The sequence below is a fragment of the Rhamphochromis sp. 'chilingali' genome (assembly GCF_963969265.1).
Source record: "Rhamphochromis sp. 'chilingali' genome assembly, chromosome: 8".
Classification (NCBI taxonomy): Eukaryota; Metazoa; Chordata; class Actinopteri; order Cichliformes; family Cichlidae; genus Rhamphochromis; species Rhamphochromis sp. 'chilingali'.
The window spans coordinates 36,391,456-36,409,152 of NC_137935.1; the positions used below are offsets into that span (position 1 = coordinate 36,391,456).

At 37.8% G+C, this 17,697-nt stretch overlaps 2 protein-coding genes across 3 annotated transcripts in view; one reads left to right on the forward strand and one right to left on the reverse strand.

Moving 5' to 3' along the window:
* Positions 1-429: 429 nt before the first annotated feature.
* Positions 430-11,392, forward strand: kcnj13 (potassium inwardly rectifying channel subfamily J member 13). Its single transcript, XM_080889472.1, has 3 exons — positions 430-655; positions 5,119-5,666; positions 8,496-11,392. Exons 2-3 carry the CDS (start codon positions 5,150-5,152, stop codon positions 9,068-9,070), a joined length of 1,092 nt encoding a protein of 363 aa, XP_080745598.1. The 5' UTR covers positions 430-655; positions 5,119-5,149; the 3' UTR covers positions 9,071-11,392.
* Positions 11,393-11,972: 580 nt separating this feature from the next.
* efhd1 (EF-hand domain family, member D1) overlaps positions 11,973-17,697 on the reverse strand; it is a 33,143-nt gene continuing 27,418 nt past the window's right edge. For both annotated transcript variants that reach the window (XM_080889221.1, XM_080889220.1), the window contains exon 4: positions 11,973-17,283. In XM_080889221.1, the coding sequence (XP_080745347.1) occupies positions 17,149-17,283 (135 nt within the window). In that variant the 3' untranslated portion in view covers positions 11,973-17,148. The remainder of the gene's footprint in view (positions 17,284-17,697) is intronic.

A 17,697-nucleotide genomic window follows, 5' to 3' on the forward strand; every position in this document is an offset into this window, starting at 1 on the left:
GCATCTACTGTATGTTTTTTTTTATTTTTTTTTATTACAGAGTACTCTGCACCACCATCATCAAAACACCAAATGAGGGAAGAATAGTGCTAATTCCTCCATTAAGAGTTGAGATATAGAAAATCAATTCAAAACATATTTATACATAATTAAGTTACCATAAAATTAATAGATATATAAGCAAAACGTATATTCACAAACAGATATTACAGATACTGGGACATATATGCATATACCTATATGCCCCCCAGCAGAAAACTCAATTTTTCACAGCTGCAGAACATCAGCTAGCACTAAGCAGTTCTTTGAATGAACTGTGACAAGGTGTTGTTCTTTCCCCCTTCCCCCATCTTCTGTCTTCCGGGAACACTAATAGGCTCCATGCAGAGTAATGTGACCAACTGAATCATCCTCACCCCAGAGCTGGAAGCTGCAGATCAGAGGAGCTGTGCTCAGTCCCACTCCCACACTGAAAAACTTCTCTGGAGTGACACTTTCTGCTAAGGATTTCTTGGATAGTAAACCTCATCTTCCAAGGATCTAACAGCACAGTCTCTCTATTTGCTTCAGCCACTTTTCCCACTTGTCAGACCTCAGATCAGCTCTAAGGTGAAAAGGTCATAGGGCCCAGGTGTAGCCCTGACTACAGTAATAGGTAAGTAAAACCTTATGCGTGTGATGCTGACAGACTTGAAACACTGCTACATGGATAGTGAGCAATTAGTTATCAGCTGATCAACCTCATCAGTCCTGCGGAACCTTTGAAGTGCCCTTATTTTAATCTAACTTGTTGACTTTGTAATAAAAAACAGGATTGGTCGGGTAACATCAGTGAAATTTGTGGGCTCTGATAATTGTAATAGATGTAGTAGACTAATGATTGCTACAGTGATGTAGATGATCACTCATCTCATATTTGTATTTAGACTTGCTTGTTCAAATACAAGAAGTGAACAGCTGCAGCCTGATTGTTATATAAACCTAGGTGCACCCCACTGAGCTGGCAATAAGCACTTATTTCCACTAACTAGTCTACTTCCTTTTACATTAACAAAGATACGAAAAAGACTTTTGAGGCACTATCAGGCAAAATTTCTGTTACTTAGAGTAAATAACTTCCATTAGTTAAAGTAAGTAAAGCAGTTACACAAAGTGTTCATCATACATCATCGTACAAAAACGAGGCTGTAGTATAAATAACAGACATCTCTATGAGGTCAGAAAAACTGAACTCATACAGACTGCATACTGCATTAAACAGCAGTATTTACAAAGTACATTAATGACCTTTACAGAGATAGCTTCATCTAGTGTTTTTACAAACATGATACCACAGCTGCTATGTATAAAATATTCAAGGTAGAGTCTGTTTTGAAAGTTTGGTGGTTCACAGGCAAACTGCATCTGCCAGTCTGTGTCTGTAGTTCTTACAAATTTGTTTTTAAGTGAACACAATGCCCTATGAATAACAGTGTGGAGAAATGGAGAAAAAAACATATCTGCAACATCATAATCACCTAAATTAAGTTATTTAAAATATTTTGCATATAAATACATACAATATATATAAGTACAAAACTGACTTCAGCTGTGGGCCTTATATTTCGTCTCCTAAATGTCTAGAGGAATTCTCTTTTTGACAGAAACATTAACTTTGACAACTGACCATAAATTCTAACATTGAATTCATTCTCAAGTCTAAGTTACCAACTTAGAAAACAGAAAAAAACGCAAACAGAATTATGACCATAAATCACTGATTATTCAACATCATAGCATAAAATGAGTAAGAGACATTGTGGCAGTATTGCACTCGGAGCAGTGACACTAAGCTTTGGTGCCTACCTATTGAATTCTTTCATGAACTCTGACTCTAATTTTGCTGTAGGACTAATTGATGGATGCATATAAGATTCTAATACTTAATATTAATATTTTTCTTTTTCAAAATATTCAAGAACCAAGTATTCACATTTTTTAACACCAGAAAAATGTGAAAAGAGACACTTTCATATGTAAATCATTTTATCATGTTTACTTCTACGTTGCTTCTACCATTCCACGCCTTGATTGAGTTCTTATGAAGCAGGCAACTGGCTTTTGGGGATACAGTTGTATATGGCATAGATCTACCATTTTGGCAATATAGAACTTTCCATAGATTTGTGGTTAGGGATTTTTAGGTGGTTCATCTATAATTTATAACATCTCTGACTAAACAAACGATATAGAACACTACTACTTAGCTACTTATTTGCTAGACAGGATAGAGCCAGCATACTCGTTTGGAACTGCTCTTAGTCTTTATACTAAGCTAGGTTAACTACATGCTGACTCCAGATCTGTACTGAACACACAGAAATGTGACTGATACTTATGTTTTGCCTCAGTTCTGCTTTTTCCAATGGCTCACGTGATCACAAGCTGATCCAGTGACAGCTTACAGACTGAAATTACAAGGAAAATACAAGGAAACAAGCACATGGCTCTCATGTAAATGCTTGGCTTCATTTAATCAGACTGATGTTTCCCCAGCAGCCGAAGACAAACTACAAAATGATCAGCAGTCGATTCACCACTCCACTTATTACCTCAATTTGTCAGTAACTGACAACCCACACCATATATTTATTTTCCTCTTTGTGTTTTAAATAGTTATGAAATGTATGAGAGAATTAAGTATTTAAATATTTTTGCATTATCTTTTTGATGTGTTTATGTGTAAAAGGGAGTTGCTTAATAAATGCGTAAAAGGGTGGTAAATGTATATTGTAACTGGTGAACAAGACAAGTGGAGAGCCATGTAGTGCAGTAAGTTTAAAGCTCCCTGCAGATGAAAGATGCATTCCTACTCTGCATGTTGCTGTGTTCCTCAGACAGATTCCCAGCTGGGACCTGCTCTAATCTCCTGGCAACAATATTGACATAGAAATAGAAACTCTGGAGAGGACAGGACTAGCTCTCTGCCTGTGAGGATTGCCTGCAAATATATCTGCTATAGTTAATATTAATCACAAAGTTGTGCATTATTGCATTAAAGACAGACAGACAGAAAGTTAGATGTTCTTTCTTCCCACCATTCTGGTACAAGTAAATCATTTGCCAGAAAACATCTAAAAGAGTCTTCTTGTTTCCAGACAGAAAAGTCTTATGCCTACTCTGGCAAACCAGTGGTTTAAATTGTTATAAACCCTCTGTATTTCCATTCCAAGTTGTGAAACAGAGTTGATATTGTCCCTGAGTTGTGACATTGTAAAAATGCCTTACCAGTTTGTTTAGCAGCTGACTCTCTGCATCTGTAGCTGCATCTCAGGTGGTTCCTGTAGTCTGCCATCTTATGTTTGTTCATACTCATGTACCAACTTTAGGCAGTCCTTTCCTAAACCCTTTGGTTCAGGTATGTGAATGACACCTGGGAGAAAATCAGGACGTGCCACAATTCAATAATCACATTAACTTAATAGACAAACACCAGAGAGGATATGAAAGGAGTTAGACTGTGAAAATTCCATCATTAATGGGAAACATTTGAAAGTGTACAGTAGACACTGACTTTTTTTAAACCAGTGTATCCAGATCCTAGTAGCACTTTTCTACTCTGCCTGAGTACTCAGAGCAGTTTATACAACTTGGCTCATTCACCCATTCATACAAGCACTTCTTCTATGCTGAAGTTCTTTCTATCTAGCATTCACACACATTTATACTCCAGTGCATGCAGACAGCAGAGGATAAGTTGGGGTTAGTATCTTGCCCAAGGATATTTGACTTGCAGATTGGAGCAGCCTGGAATCAAACCACTAACCTTCCGATTAGTAGACAATCAATATTTAAGATTTGATTCTTATCACTTATCCACTGGAGAACACACTACGTGTCATAAGGATGCCACAACAGATAGTGAACACCATCCAAACAGACACAGCTGCCAAGGAAGCAGAACAACAACATCTCAAAAAGGCCCTGAGTAAATGTAGTTATCCAAGCTGGAGATTTGTCAAAGCTGGGAAGACACCTTAAGAATGCTTCAAGCAATCCAGGAGAGAAGGACAATCGCCTCCTAAGCAGTCTTTTGTGATTCCTTATGTGTCAGGAGTAACAGAACATCTGAGACGTATTTTCTCTGTCTGCCTAAACACACTACACCAAAATTGGTCCCCCTTAAGAACTGGGTCTCCGGTAAAAACAGAGTAATAGTGTACAGGTTTAAGTACCAGGAGGATTGTTGTGGGAAAACAAACAAACTCCACCTAAGTGGACGGCACAACTGTCCTGAAGTTTATTTACACCTGGTTCTAGTTTCGGTACTATTTATAAGGCAGGCGAAACCTGAACTCAGCTGAGACTGAAGAAGTCACTTGCACACTTCCTGGGATCTCACTGATAGGTTTATTTTGTTTTTTCAGTTTAATGATAGCTTGCCACACTTGCATCAAGTGAGAGTTCCAGTGAAAATGTATTTGACACACAAACAGATAGATAGATAGATAGATAGATAGATAGATAGATAGATAGATAGATAGATAGATAGATAGATAGATAGATAGATAGATAGATAGATAGATAGATAGATAGATAGATAGATAGATAGATAGATAGATAGATAGATAGATAGATAGATAGATAGATAGATTTAGCATTTGGTTAGCTTAGCATAACTAAAAGAATCCACCAACTTACAGGCAGCAGTGCATCAAGACCTTTTTTCAACTAAATTCTAATTACAGTTATAATCTTTAGATAGTAGGAACTGCTCTCTGTGCTCATTTACTGGAGAAAAGAGACAGGAGTGAATAACCTGAACTTATTGTCCTTTTAACCAAGCTGAAATTATTCAGCAAAATGATGCGATTCAAAACAGCAGTCACAAGAAGTATGTAGAGAGAAAACAGGAACTTGAGAAGCTATTGCGAGCTCTCTAATAATTTACCCACAGATCACAAAGCCCCCATCCCCACCTCTTTTCCATACATGGGCAAATTTCATACCACAGTGTGACTAACTTCTAGCTCTTTTTTTTCTTTACATCTATTTTTGTATGGGAAAAATGCTGATAAAAGTTGTATGGATAATTACTGATCATCTATGTTAGTCAGCTCCCCTGTTATTTCATTTCAGGATCATCATCACCTTCACTTTGCCCATAAGCATGACAACCAAATCGAACAGCAGTGTTCTGGGTGGCAAGGCTTCCTCATCACCTCTCCTGTCCGCTCCACCTCACCAGCGTCTGATCACCAAAGATGGACACTGTGCACTTCGCCCCACTGTGTGTTCTTCGGGCTCATGGCATGAGACTTTACGCAGAGCCTGGCTGTTGGCCCTGCAGGATGTGTGGGGATTGTTGGTGAGTCTGCGCTGGAGATGGGTCCTCCTGGCCTTCTGCACCTCCTTCCTGGCCCACTGGCTGTTGTTTGCCTGTCTGTGGTACTTGCTGGCACACCTAAATGGGGACCTTGCTGTGCAGGATCATGATGCGCCCCCACAGGGGCATGTGCTCTGTGTAAAGCACATTACAAGCTTCACTGCTGCATTTTCCTTCTCCCTGGAGACTCAGCTAACCATCGGCTATGGCACTATGTTCCCCAGTGGAGACTGCCCCAGTGCTATAGCACTGTTGGCTGTACAGATGCTGCTTGGGCTCATGCTGGAAGCATTTATCACAGGTACATCTCTCCATCAAAACATCAATTATTCTAAGACAATTCTCAGTCTTAAGTTTAATTTACTATTTGGGAAACATAACAGAAAATAACTACCACACTGAGTTGACATTTACATATTCACAATAGAAGGTGTTTTAGTGGTAGCCCAAAGTCTAAAGGAAAACGTGTAAATCATACTAAATGAATCATACTATCATTTCTTTGTGAAATTGCTCATGTTGACATTTTTCTCATAGGCTGGAACCTTTCACAGCAGACTTTGTGAATCTGGGCAAGAGACAAAATACACCCCAGACAGGTTGCCAGTCTCAGTCAGTGCTTAAATCAAACCAGTAATCTCCAAAACACCTATCCACATCCTAATCATAAACATTTGAAGTGGAAAACTAGATCTTATGGCACAACAAAAGATCTAAAGATTAATTAAACAAATATCTTATAATACAACATGTTACAAGATCTGTTTCATTAATCCTGAGATAAGAAAAAAAGCTATAGGATTCCAACCTCATGAGGCAGAACAGAGATTGCAGTTTTAAAGCTTCTGAGGCTAAAAAAATGTGACACCTGCTGGAATACTCCAGGTATTGCACTTCCAGAGATAAATCCCATGAATATATTTCTAGGTAGCCAGAAAATTAGATATGTAATATTGTTGACTTCATCCCATAGAAATGCTATTCTATCTTGGACACTGGCATCTTTTGTCTGAACCTTTTTCAAGCTTTATTCAAACATTACGCTGCTCCTCACAAAAATTCACAGATCAAACCACACTTTACTTTACCGATGTGTGAGTGTTACCAGGTCCAACCCAGTAACACTGCTCCAACTTTTCATTGAAAAATGACCAGTTTACCATTAATAAATGAACCAAAAGCAGTGCACAGTGTAAGAGGCTTAAGAAATAGACATATATTTTAAGTTATTCTCCTGTGATTTGAGACACATTTAGTACAGTAATGTAAAAATCGGGCACTTTAAGAATACAGTTGTGCTTCTAACATTTTAAAAGATATTTTGAAGTTTAAACATCATTCTTTGGTCTAAAATTGTTTCCACTATCATGATCACTGCCTTTGCTATATAGAAATCAGAAATGTGCATTTATCTGATGACAATGCACACCATCAGAACAAGTGAGGAAAGTAATGATGTTTATCCAAGTGCTTGTATTTTACTTTTAGTCTTTCCATTGTCTATTACCTTTTGTTTCTGTTTTACTACTGAAAAAAAAGCAGAAATATTATATGTTTTTCAAAAGTCTAAACATTTTCTATCAGACATACAATTCCCCAATTTCTATATGAACTTGCTGTAGTTGTCTGCCTCTCCATACAGTTAGGACCATAACATTTTGGACATTACATATTTTTACATTTTTGCTTCTTCAGCCTAACGGTTCCCTTCACCATCTGGTTCGGGGGTTACCACCACGGCAGGCACCAACCACCTTGTGGCCACAGCTCAGTGCAGCAGTTTCAGCAATTGAGGTGCTGAGTGCATTTGGACTCACTGTCGAAGCTCTGCTGGAGGTGGGAGTTGAAGGACTGGGACAGGTGTTCCCTGTGAACCCTCACTATAGGTTTAGGCACACCAGATCTGTCCAGCATCCTGCCCTGCCACCTGATCCAACTCACCACCAGGTGGTGATCAGTTGACACTTCAGCACCTCTCTTTACCGAGTGTCCAGAACATAAGGCCACACATCTGATGATATGATTACAAAATTAATCATCAACATGTTGCTTAGAGAGTCCTGGTGCCAAGTGCACTTATGGACACCTGTATGTTCAAACATGGTGTTTGTTATGGACAAACTGTGGTTTGTACAGAAGTCCAGTAACACAACACCACTTTGTTTCAGATATGGCAGGTCATTCCTGCCACTCACGCCCCTCCAGATCTCACTGTCATTGCCCACATGAGCGTTGGAGTCTCCCAGTAGGACGACAGAGCCCCCAGATAGAGCACACCCTCAAGCACCCTGTCCAGGGACTCCAAGAAGGCCGTCATTCTTATAAGAACAGACGATACACATTAACTCAGGCTCGTTCCCCACCAGAGAGGTGACATTCCATGTTCCAGTTGCTAGTCTTGGTAGCCTGGGATTGGTCTCTGACCTTGGCCTCTACCTAGCACACATTGCACCCGAGCCCTGCAGCGCAATGTGGGGATGGTATGCCTACAGGAAGGTGGGCCCATGTTTATTTTTTGGGCTGTGCCCAAATGAGCTCCATGGACTAAGGCCCGGCCATCAGACGCTCGCCCTCGGACACCCTCCCCGGGGCTGGCTCCAGGGCAGGGTCTTGGTTAACCCTATCCTGCACAGGGTAAATGGTTCCCTCAATCTTCTGCTCATAGGGTTTTTTTTAATTGGTCTTTGTCTGGTCCATCACCCAGGACCAATTTTCATTGGGAGACCCTACCAGGGGACAAAAAGCCTCAGACAACATAGCCCCTGGTATCCCTGGGACACAAAAACCCCTCCACCATAATAAGGTAGCGATTTGTGGAGAGGTTTAAAGCATTTAGCAAAAGTATTACATTAGGTGTTTAGGAATTATAATCCTTTTTATATGCAGAGGTTTAAAATAATTTCATAATAATTTGAGAAAAAGTTTTCAGCTTAATGGCACTTCATGTTTTCATGTTCTTTGGTCATATGCTGCAACCATTACTATTAACTACTCATTTTGTGGGGGTTTTTCCATGATGCTTGAGAAAAATATTTCCTGTGCTATGGTTTAGTACAAAGAAACATTACTAAAAAAATGTGATTAACTGGCTAAAAAAACAACATGAACAAGACTTCGTCTTAACTTTCAGGTGCATTTGTAGCCAAGATTGCCCGCCCCCAGAAGCGAGCAGGAGCCATACAATTCAGCCACCAGGCAGTGGTGGGCCAACACCTGGGTCAGACGTGCCTCATGCTTCGAGTCACCAATCTGCTGCAGCGGCCTCTGGTGGATGTAAAGGTGAGTGCTGTGCTATACGAGGAGCATGAAGGCCAAGCTCTGCACCAGACTTCATTGGACTTCTATTTGGACCATTTGGGCCAGCAGCCATGCCCCTTCTTCATTTTCCCACTCACCTTTTACCACCCCCTGGACCGTCGGAGCCCCCTCTATCCTGTCCTGTGTGAGGGTTCATCAACCCACTTTGAGTTAGTTGTCTTCCTATCAGCCTTGCAGGAGGGAACTGGCGACACTTGCCAGAAGAGGACCTCTTATCTGCGCCAAGAAATCCAGTTTGACCGCCGCTTTGTCCCTGCTTTGGGTTTGGATGCCTGTGGAAGGTACACAGTGAGCAACCAGCACTTTGATACAGCCCATTCAAAAGAGCCTATGAACAAGGACTGTGTGGTGCAGATCAACGGTGATGGAAATGAGAGGATGGAGTAAGAATGCTGAAGGGAAGATTCTCAAAGAGACCGAGAGAATATGCAAGTGGAGGCAGATATATTTGTTGTCAGGAGGTATTTGATTGAATTTGGTAAATTTGAATTTATGATTCAACATTATAAAAATTCAAATGTATGCCAGATATATATAAGTACTGCTGCAGGCTCCCTCACCTCCTCCCTCAAATCACTTCAAGTCCTCAGTGCTCAAAGCAGGGGAACCAGTAACTACTGGCAGTTGTATTAGTTAAAATGACTGACTAGCAAGGATGGAAGAATGTGCGCGGAGTGGGGTATAGGGAGATGTGTGTGTGTTTGAACATTTAATACTTAAGGAAAAGTAATTCAAGATGATGAAAATGCAAGGATCATAGAAGAATTTACATGACTGAATAAGAACAGTCTAAACTGTTCTCTTATCACACTTCAAACTTACAAGGTACGATCAAAAAGTTTGGTCACTCAGCTCATGAAAATACACAATTTATATTTAGGCATCACCTTATCGACAGCACTTGAGTGCTACTGCAGTTTCACTGTCATGCTTGCCCCATTACTGTATTTTTAACCACACTAACAGACAGTTGCTACTCACCAACTGCACATCTTGCCAGATTTGGTTAATTCTTTTCTCCAAAATCAAATGAAAATTGCAGAATTGCTGTGTTTAAAGAATGATTGTGAAAAATCCATGGTTAGAAGTACACAGGAGCCAAAATTTAAATCTATTCTAGGTTTTTATTTTTATTTTGGGGAGCCATGGAGCAGTTTGATTGCATTTTGTATCAACTAAATTTTCACGCTTCTCATACAAGGATAAGATATTTATTGAATTCCAAGTAAGCAATTTACTGTGTAGAAATTCAGATGTACCTTGTTCAAATGTAATACCTGCTTTGAGAACTTACTGACTTAAGCTAGCTAAAGGGTAGGTTCCGATAGACTTAACAGGAATAACGTATGAATATTACTTGACTGGGACCAGACATAAACAGTTGCAGGCCAGAATAAACTTACAGTTCCCAGCTACAACAAGCAATACAGTACATGACAACTGAATGATCCAGAACGTGACACAGTGGTGGAGTGGCCAGTAGGAATATTCTGGGTTTGAATCAAGAGTTTGCATGTTGTCATCCTTGCCTGTGAGTGCCCAGTGGCAACACTACATTACCTATTTATAGAGGTTATAGAATTTCTTATTTACCTTTATTATCAAATTAAATAGAATTAGTTTTCTAGCAAAAATACATTTGAGAGCAAAGCTATAAAAGCAGCACTCACAAAATGTACATGTTATTAAAAAGTGAAAAGGTCAGGATAACAATAAGTACAGTGATCTGCATTAACATTTGCAAGCATGCTCACAGTGACAATGACAAATTTAGACTCATCTCTCTTTCTTCCATAGAGTTATCCTGCCAACAGGCTAAGTCTGTGTGATCTTGTAAAGCCGTGGGCTGTGAAACAGGGTAGATGGTGTAACAGTGACTGAAGAAAAATGATGAGAAAAAGAGGGTAATGTTTGACAGCTTTTCCTATCCTTAACCTATGTGAGTATTCAAAGTTCAGATTCAACTTTGGTGACTGTTAACTTTATTTATATATGACAGAAAAAAAATAGCAAAAGGAGCAAAAAAAAAAAAAAAAAAAAAAAAAAAAGGGAGATGACTAGCAATATAAAATTCATAGGTGCAGCAGCAGTACTGGAAGTGCAGACAGTAAAGCAAGGGACAAAATTAAGAAACTCTTCTCTGGCATTCATGTTGTTAATTCTTATGGTCTAGCAACAGAACTGACGGTACTGCAGACTAGCAGCATGAGCTGACAATCACAACATAACATCAGATGGTTGTTATGGTAAGCTGCTATGGATAATCTCTGGAATCCCATTAGAACAAAGACACTCATGATGTAAAGTGAACTGTGTAACATTAGACTTACCTGCTTGGCATATGGCTCAGTAGTAATTGATAGAATGATACTGACTGCTGATTGGTCTATGGATTAAACCTTTTATTTTGAAAGATAATTGTCTCAATCATTATGCAAATACAAAATGAATAATTTTCATTTTTTCCAATATTAAATGTTTTTATATTAAGCAAAGAAAGCTAGTAGGTAGAATAGCAAAATTTTGCATTTAGAATAGTTTTCTCTTTTAAGGCTGTTCATTGAATGAGAATCTATGTGTTATCTATATGGTATATTATAAAAGAAATCATGTAGTGACTTCAGACTAAAGTGAAGAAATGTTCCTTCAAATGTGTATGTGCCTTTGTACAGTGTACATTACAGGAAATAAATATTTTCTAAACAAACTGAAGTTCAGACTTCTTAAATTTAGCTTCTAGATTAACATGCCCATGACAACTGCAGATTGCTTTGGCAATGCTACTCCCTGGAAGATCGTAGTAAGGTCTTTTTGTGACAAAAAACAAAGTGTTGAAGAACCAAACATTGCAACAGAAACCTACATGTTTGTTTGGTGTTATTTCCCTTGTTCAAAGATAAAAAAGAAGACTGTCAAGACATGGTACCAAATTCCTACACTCCCCACAGCACACAGCAGCAAGATGTAAGATGCTGGGACAGCGTACACTGAGCAGCTGGAACACTGTGAATGAACAGGATCATGTGGGACTTTGGGAGTTGTAGCCCAGGTGTGACTATGAGGTCATTATACCTCTTTCATAGTCACACCTGTTTTCTGTTCCTTGTTAACTACAATTTTGTGTAATAGTTAGTCAACAGCTGCTAATCAGTCTGGAACTCAAACTAGAAAAGCAATTTCATTCTGAGACAGAGAGAAATATATGGAGAGAGGGTAGGAACAAGTCCCCAAAGAAAGTAAGCCAATGCTACAAGCAAAATGATTCACAATGTTTACCATTCTATTTATCATTTATTGCAGTTAAGTTTAACATTACCATTCTGACAGAGACAGCAGAAATACAATATCTATACAGTGCTGAAAAATATATTTTGCTGACTTTAATATTTGGCAACTTTTCTAATAAAACAAAAGACAATTTATTCATCAAAAAATACTCTGTCCATTTCTACAACAAATCACTGATAAAGTATGCAATCCATACACTGGTTGGTTATATGTCGACAATAACATGCTACAACTTAGTACATTAATAGAGACTAAATAAAATGATCAGGAACATAAAATGCGCTTTACACTGTTTAGGTTAGAGCCTCTCTGCTTCATTGGGCTTGTGGATCTATTTGATCTTCTAGAATTTCTTTTATTATCTATGTATCAGAAAATAATAATTCTTTTACTGTTTTCTACATCCGTATAGCAACCCAAAATGTACTTCTGCCCTTCAAAGCTGACAAATTAAAGGCAATGACCTCACTCAGAACAGAGCAGGTTCTGCACATATGCAATATTTACTTATTTACTAATTTTTAAAAACTAATTTTTACTAGTGTGATTTCAGTATGTTGCAGGTATGGTGCTAACAGATGACATTACAGTCATTCCACAGGTAGTGACACTGCATATTGTTTAAAAAAGATGAGAGGACTGCATCTTCCACAACAGCCAAACTGCTGCCCATGTGTCAGTGTTTCTGTAAAGGATTTCTTAAATTTTGTTTTAGATATAGATCAACATCATTGGGAAAAAAGTACTTTCTTTCCAAAAGTGAGACTACAAGAGGAAATAGATGCATTAGCACTGTGAAGTATACTGGCTAATACATTTTTCAAAAACACTTTTTAGTTTCAGGTCCTGGAAGATCTGAATCTATTTATCAATCTACGTAACACTTTGGTGCTAACATTTTGGTCATTTCTACTATTTAATGCCATTTCAAAGTAGTATCATTTATGATTTCGTGAGAGGCGGTTTCATAAACTATTAGAATAGTATACTAGTCAAGCTGAAGATATAATGCTTGAACAATTTTGTCCAAATTCTCCATGTGTGACATGCTAAATACATTTTAATGAAATTTGGTCCAGTTTTTTTTTAAGTATTCCATTTATTATTTATTTTAAATGTACTCAATTTAACCATAAATATATGCATAACGTTGTTTTATTTTATTTTATTAATTTTGTCCGCAAGGTGACATCACACCAGTGAATACTTGCCTCACCGTTTGCTTAACCAGTGAGAGGACGTGATTTTGTTCATTGAATGAAATGGCCCAATTATTTGTAATTCTTCCTGTTCAATGAAAATTTAATCCTGTAAAGGTTTAAAAGTTTCTAACATCTATCAGATAAAAACAAAACAAAACATAGTAATAATCACTAATAACCATTTTGTAAATGAAATGTATAATCCGATAATAACATTAACTTGAAGAAGTTGCATTTTTCAAATTCAACATTTTAAATGCATATTGTTAAAACATTTATAATCATAAATAAAATAAAATCCTGCCAGTGTACTGTGCAATTATTATCACTTAAACACAATTTTTAATATTCTTTGTAGTCTCCTTTTCCATATACAGTCTGACTGCACGACATATTTGGGGTTTAGATACCAAACTATGAAAAAAGAATTAGATAAATTAGGTTAAAAATTACTAAAAACATTGTATAGATTAAACTTTGAATGTCATCCTGTGAATAAATTAAAAACACACAATGATATGCATTTCATGTCAATAACTATTCTGCCTAGTACTATAACAGGAAAGATGTTTTATCCTTAAGTGAGTAACTATTACTCATGTTTATCAAACCTATGATCAAAATTACAAATAATATCAGTTTATACTGGAAATAATTTTAAAATTTTGAACTCATATTGGTAACTTAACTTAAACAAAGGTGACATGGGGATGCGGCATTTTAGGCTAAGACAAGATTTGGAAAAATAGCTACTGGCCCATTATTATACAAAATACACTTAGTTCTGATATGTGGACTCAAATGGTACCAAATACTAGAAATGACCTGAACCCACATAAAACATAATTGGGAGCCTTAAGGCTATTGCTATATCTATGTTTGGACAGAACTAGGCTAGTTGCTAACCATGCTTCCAGTCTTTACGCTAAGCAAAGTGAAAGTGCAACCCCGAGATTACCGAAGTGAAAATCCTAGTATTTCCCAAAGTATTCAGCTATTTCTTCAAGTATCAGTCTCTTTTCTAGACCAATGCTACCAACATAGCTGCATAGCAAAGCTAATGATAAAGCTAAGACTACATGATGAAGTAACACATACATCTCTTTTCTATGCAGATGTGCTGAATGAAGGAACTGCAGGACTATCCTGTACAGCCTGTCTCTGATCTCAAAGTACTGCCGTGAGACTTTTCCCATTGGACATGTATACAGTGCTGAGAGTCTTGAGCCACCCTCAGGTCTTTATATTTTGGTAGGAAAAAGGTACAGTGATTTACTGAAACACACGCAAACAAACATGGAAATATAGTATATAATACAAAAACATTATAACATCCCTGTCAGTACTGACAGGGACTAGAAAGAAAATTTATAGTTTTCCTATATTGGCTTTTAATTCATTGCCTCCCTGTTAAATCCAGAATTGAATGCAAAATCCTGCTTCTCACATACAAGGTCTTGAATAATCAGGCCCCATCTGATTAAGTACACAGACTGTTGATTAACTTGTGGTTGATGGGTAATTGAGTAGTATGGGAGGCAGAGCTTTCAGCTTTCAGACACCTCTTCTGTGGAACCAGCTCCCAGCTTGGATTCAGGAGGCAAACACACTTTCTACTTTTAAGATTAGGCTTAAAACTTTCCTTTTTGACAAAGCTTATAGTTAGGGATGGATCAGGTAACGTAGCTCTCTTCCACAGCATGTCTTTTGTCCTGTCTCTCTAACTCTAATCAAACTCCATCAATTTGAAAATCGCTCTGTTGGAATTAAATCAGAGTAAATTATGCATTTTTGTGACAGGCCGCTAATAATAAAAATACTGTATCTAAAGGAATAACTTGAATTGGTTCTTAACAAGTAAGTGACAGACATTCAAGTACAGCTTGTGCAAAGTCAAAATGGTTTTTACATGAACCAGTAAAACACCACAGTATGCAAAAACATTAGCTAAGTGCCTGTCTTTAAGCTGTTTTAAAGAATGTCACAGGGTTAAGAGTGTAAAAAGAGAGGATTAAGCTGTTCCAGTATTTTGGAGCAAAGGATTGAAACACCCAATTGTTCTTTGTTTTCAGACTAACACGTGAGATAGCAAGAAGACCCCTACCTGGGCTTAAGAACCCAGCTTGGAGAATCAGGGAATTACTGCAGGTCTTTATTACTATTTTAGGGTTTTTACCTTAAAATATAAAGAAACTGTTGTTTTGATTTGGTGTTACATAAATAAAATGGACATTACAGATGGGGCATACATTTTTAACTAAAATCTGAACCTGACAGGAAGCCAGTGTAAAGATGTTTCGAGAAGATTTAACATCAGTTAAACGCCTTCCAGCAGCATTTTAGATGGACTAGAAGCAATTACTACATGCTTTAGACAAGAAAACAGCGTATTACAATAATTTGAACTAGTAGAGATCAAAGCATGGATGAGAATCTCCAGTTCACATTTTGAGACAACAGTCCTGAGGTTACCCCTATTTCTGAAATGGGAAAAACAAGACCAGGTCAGACACCTGATGTGAGCATGAAATGCCACAGAAAATAGGTTGTTTGCCAAGTTTTCTGTTACAGTGCCTCTAAAGGTACTCACTTGTTCCACATTTTGTCAGCTTACATCTTTTTTCCAAAATAGATTCATTTTTCACCTCAAATACTACACATTTTACCTAAGTTTAAAGAAATGAACGATGGCCCAAGACTTAGTCGTACTGAATAGTACTGTAATTCACAGTCACAACATAAAAAACAGCATTTGTCCTATTTGGAAATGAAGCTGAATTTCAGCGGTCTCTGAAGTCAGTTAAAAACCTATAGGTAATGGCTCATTGGCAAAAAAAAAAACAGTAGTGAGGTTACCAGTGTATATTGACTGAACTCTCCCTAACATTTTGTTTCTTACACCAAAACACCACAGTGCATTTGAAAATAACACATGAAGATTTTACTTTTCTGGAGCTACAAAAAAAAAAAAAAAAGAACTGAATGTTTTCTATCTTGTTCTGGGTCATCTTTTCGGTGTAATCGGGCACTGAAGTGACAGCTTGTACTTTTTTTGTTATCCCGTAGTCTACAGACACCAGACCTTTCACATCTTAATTTGTGATATGTCACTCTTTTTACAGGAGGGAACCTGTAAAATCAAATTAGATGGGCACATTTCTCCTGGGACCTTGTAACTTGCATGTACTTGAGATGCTGCTCACAAACATACTGTTTGGTCACAGTAAAGGTGCTTGCTACTGCTTTTACACCATATTACTGTGCACAAATCATCACAAAGGAATTATTCAAACAATGGCTCATTGGTCTTTTATACAGATGGTTCCTTACGAAAGAGGATAACTAAAGAGACGCCACTTAGAAAACTGTCTCCTGCCACTATTAGGATTATCATCAGACCTCCACTTGAGAACGTTTTTTTTTTCCTAGGGTCATTAGAAACGAAGTCTTAGCAAAGGCAAAGTTGAGAAATAGTACTGTAACATGCAAGCATGATTAAATGGAAGCCGTCTTCTGTGTGCTTTTAGCAATACGGCTAAACTTCAGTGTACAGTTGTTGTCCTTAGCCTAGGTCTACAACACATCTTTATTTACTCTGTAGGTAAACAGAAACATATTTATGGTTGTTTAGTTGTGGGATTGCAAACTACTGTTCATCAACAAGGTTATAGCACAAAACTCAAAACAAACAAACAGAAAAAAAACCCCAAAGACGGATTTCAAATGGTCTAGAGGTCGAACATACAATATACAAGGTATCAGTTTTGTGCAAGGCTAACCATATCCTGGACTTCACCCTGTGCCTAGTTATGACATGTTTTTTATTTTAGTCAAGATTTAATTTTAATTTAATTAATCAGTTTTTTATTTAAGTGCCACAATTTGAAACGGGTTTGAGTCTAAGTAAGGAGTGTGTTTCTAAAACTTCAGTAACACTGAACTTTGCAATCTGCATCATCTGCTTTCTGTGGTGGGTTATGAGCAGAAGGTGGACTGCAGCTGCTTGAAGGCAGCATGTCGTTGTTTTTTCTCCTCTTCTTGTCTCTTGCGTTCTTCTTTTTCCTCTCGAATTTCAGCCTCAAACTTGCTACCGGCAGACAGAGCCTGCATCTGGTACAACACAAAAACAAATTTCTTAAACCCAAGTAGCCATGCACAGCTGACTGCAGCTTTTCACAAATTTAAGCTTTGGGTACAGTACTTAATGTACTTGATGTACTTGTTTTTTCACCAGTAGTTACATAGCTGTATCCCCAGTTATCAAACATATACTCGGGCACAGAGATAAGTCATATGCCATTTGACTCATTAACATTCTGTGCAAAAAAAAAGAAAAAGTACACATATTGGGGTATAGTATATTAAAGCCCCCCCCCCCCCGAACACTGAAACAGGCTTCAGATAGACATTCACAGGTTAGTTCCAGTAAAGTTAATATTTTCATGTTTTTACTCTGAACACAGGTCATGACAGGCATTGAAGGAGCTAAGGACAAAGTCAAAATCTAGGCGTACGGCTAAAGTA

Coding starts and splice junctions, on each gene's coding strand:
- kcnj13 (XM_080889472.1), top strand. CDS start 5,150: ATGACAACCAAATCGAACAGCAGTGTTCTGGGTGGCAAGGCTTCCTCA. Junction 5,667..8,495: donor GCTGGAAGCATTTATCACAG/GTACATCTCTCC, acceptor CTTAACTTTCAG/GTGCATTTGTAGCCAAGATT.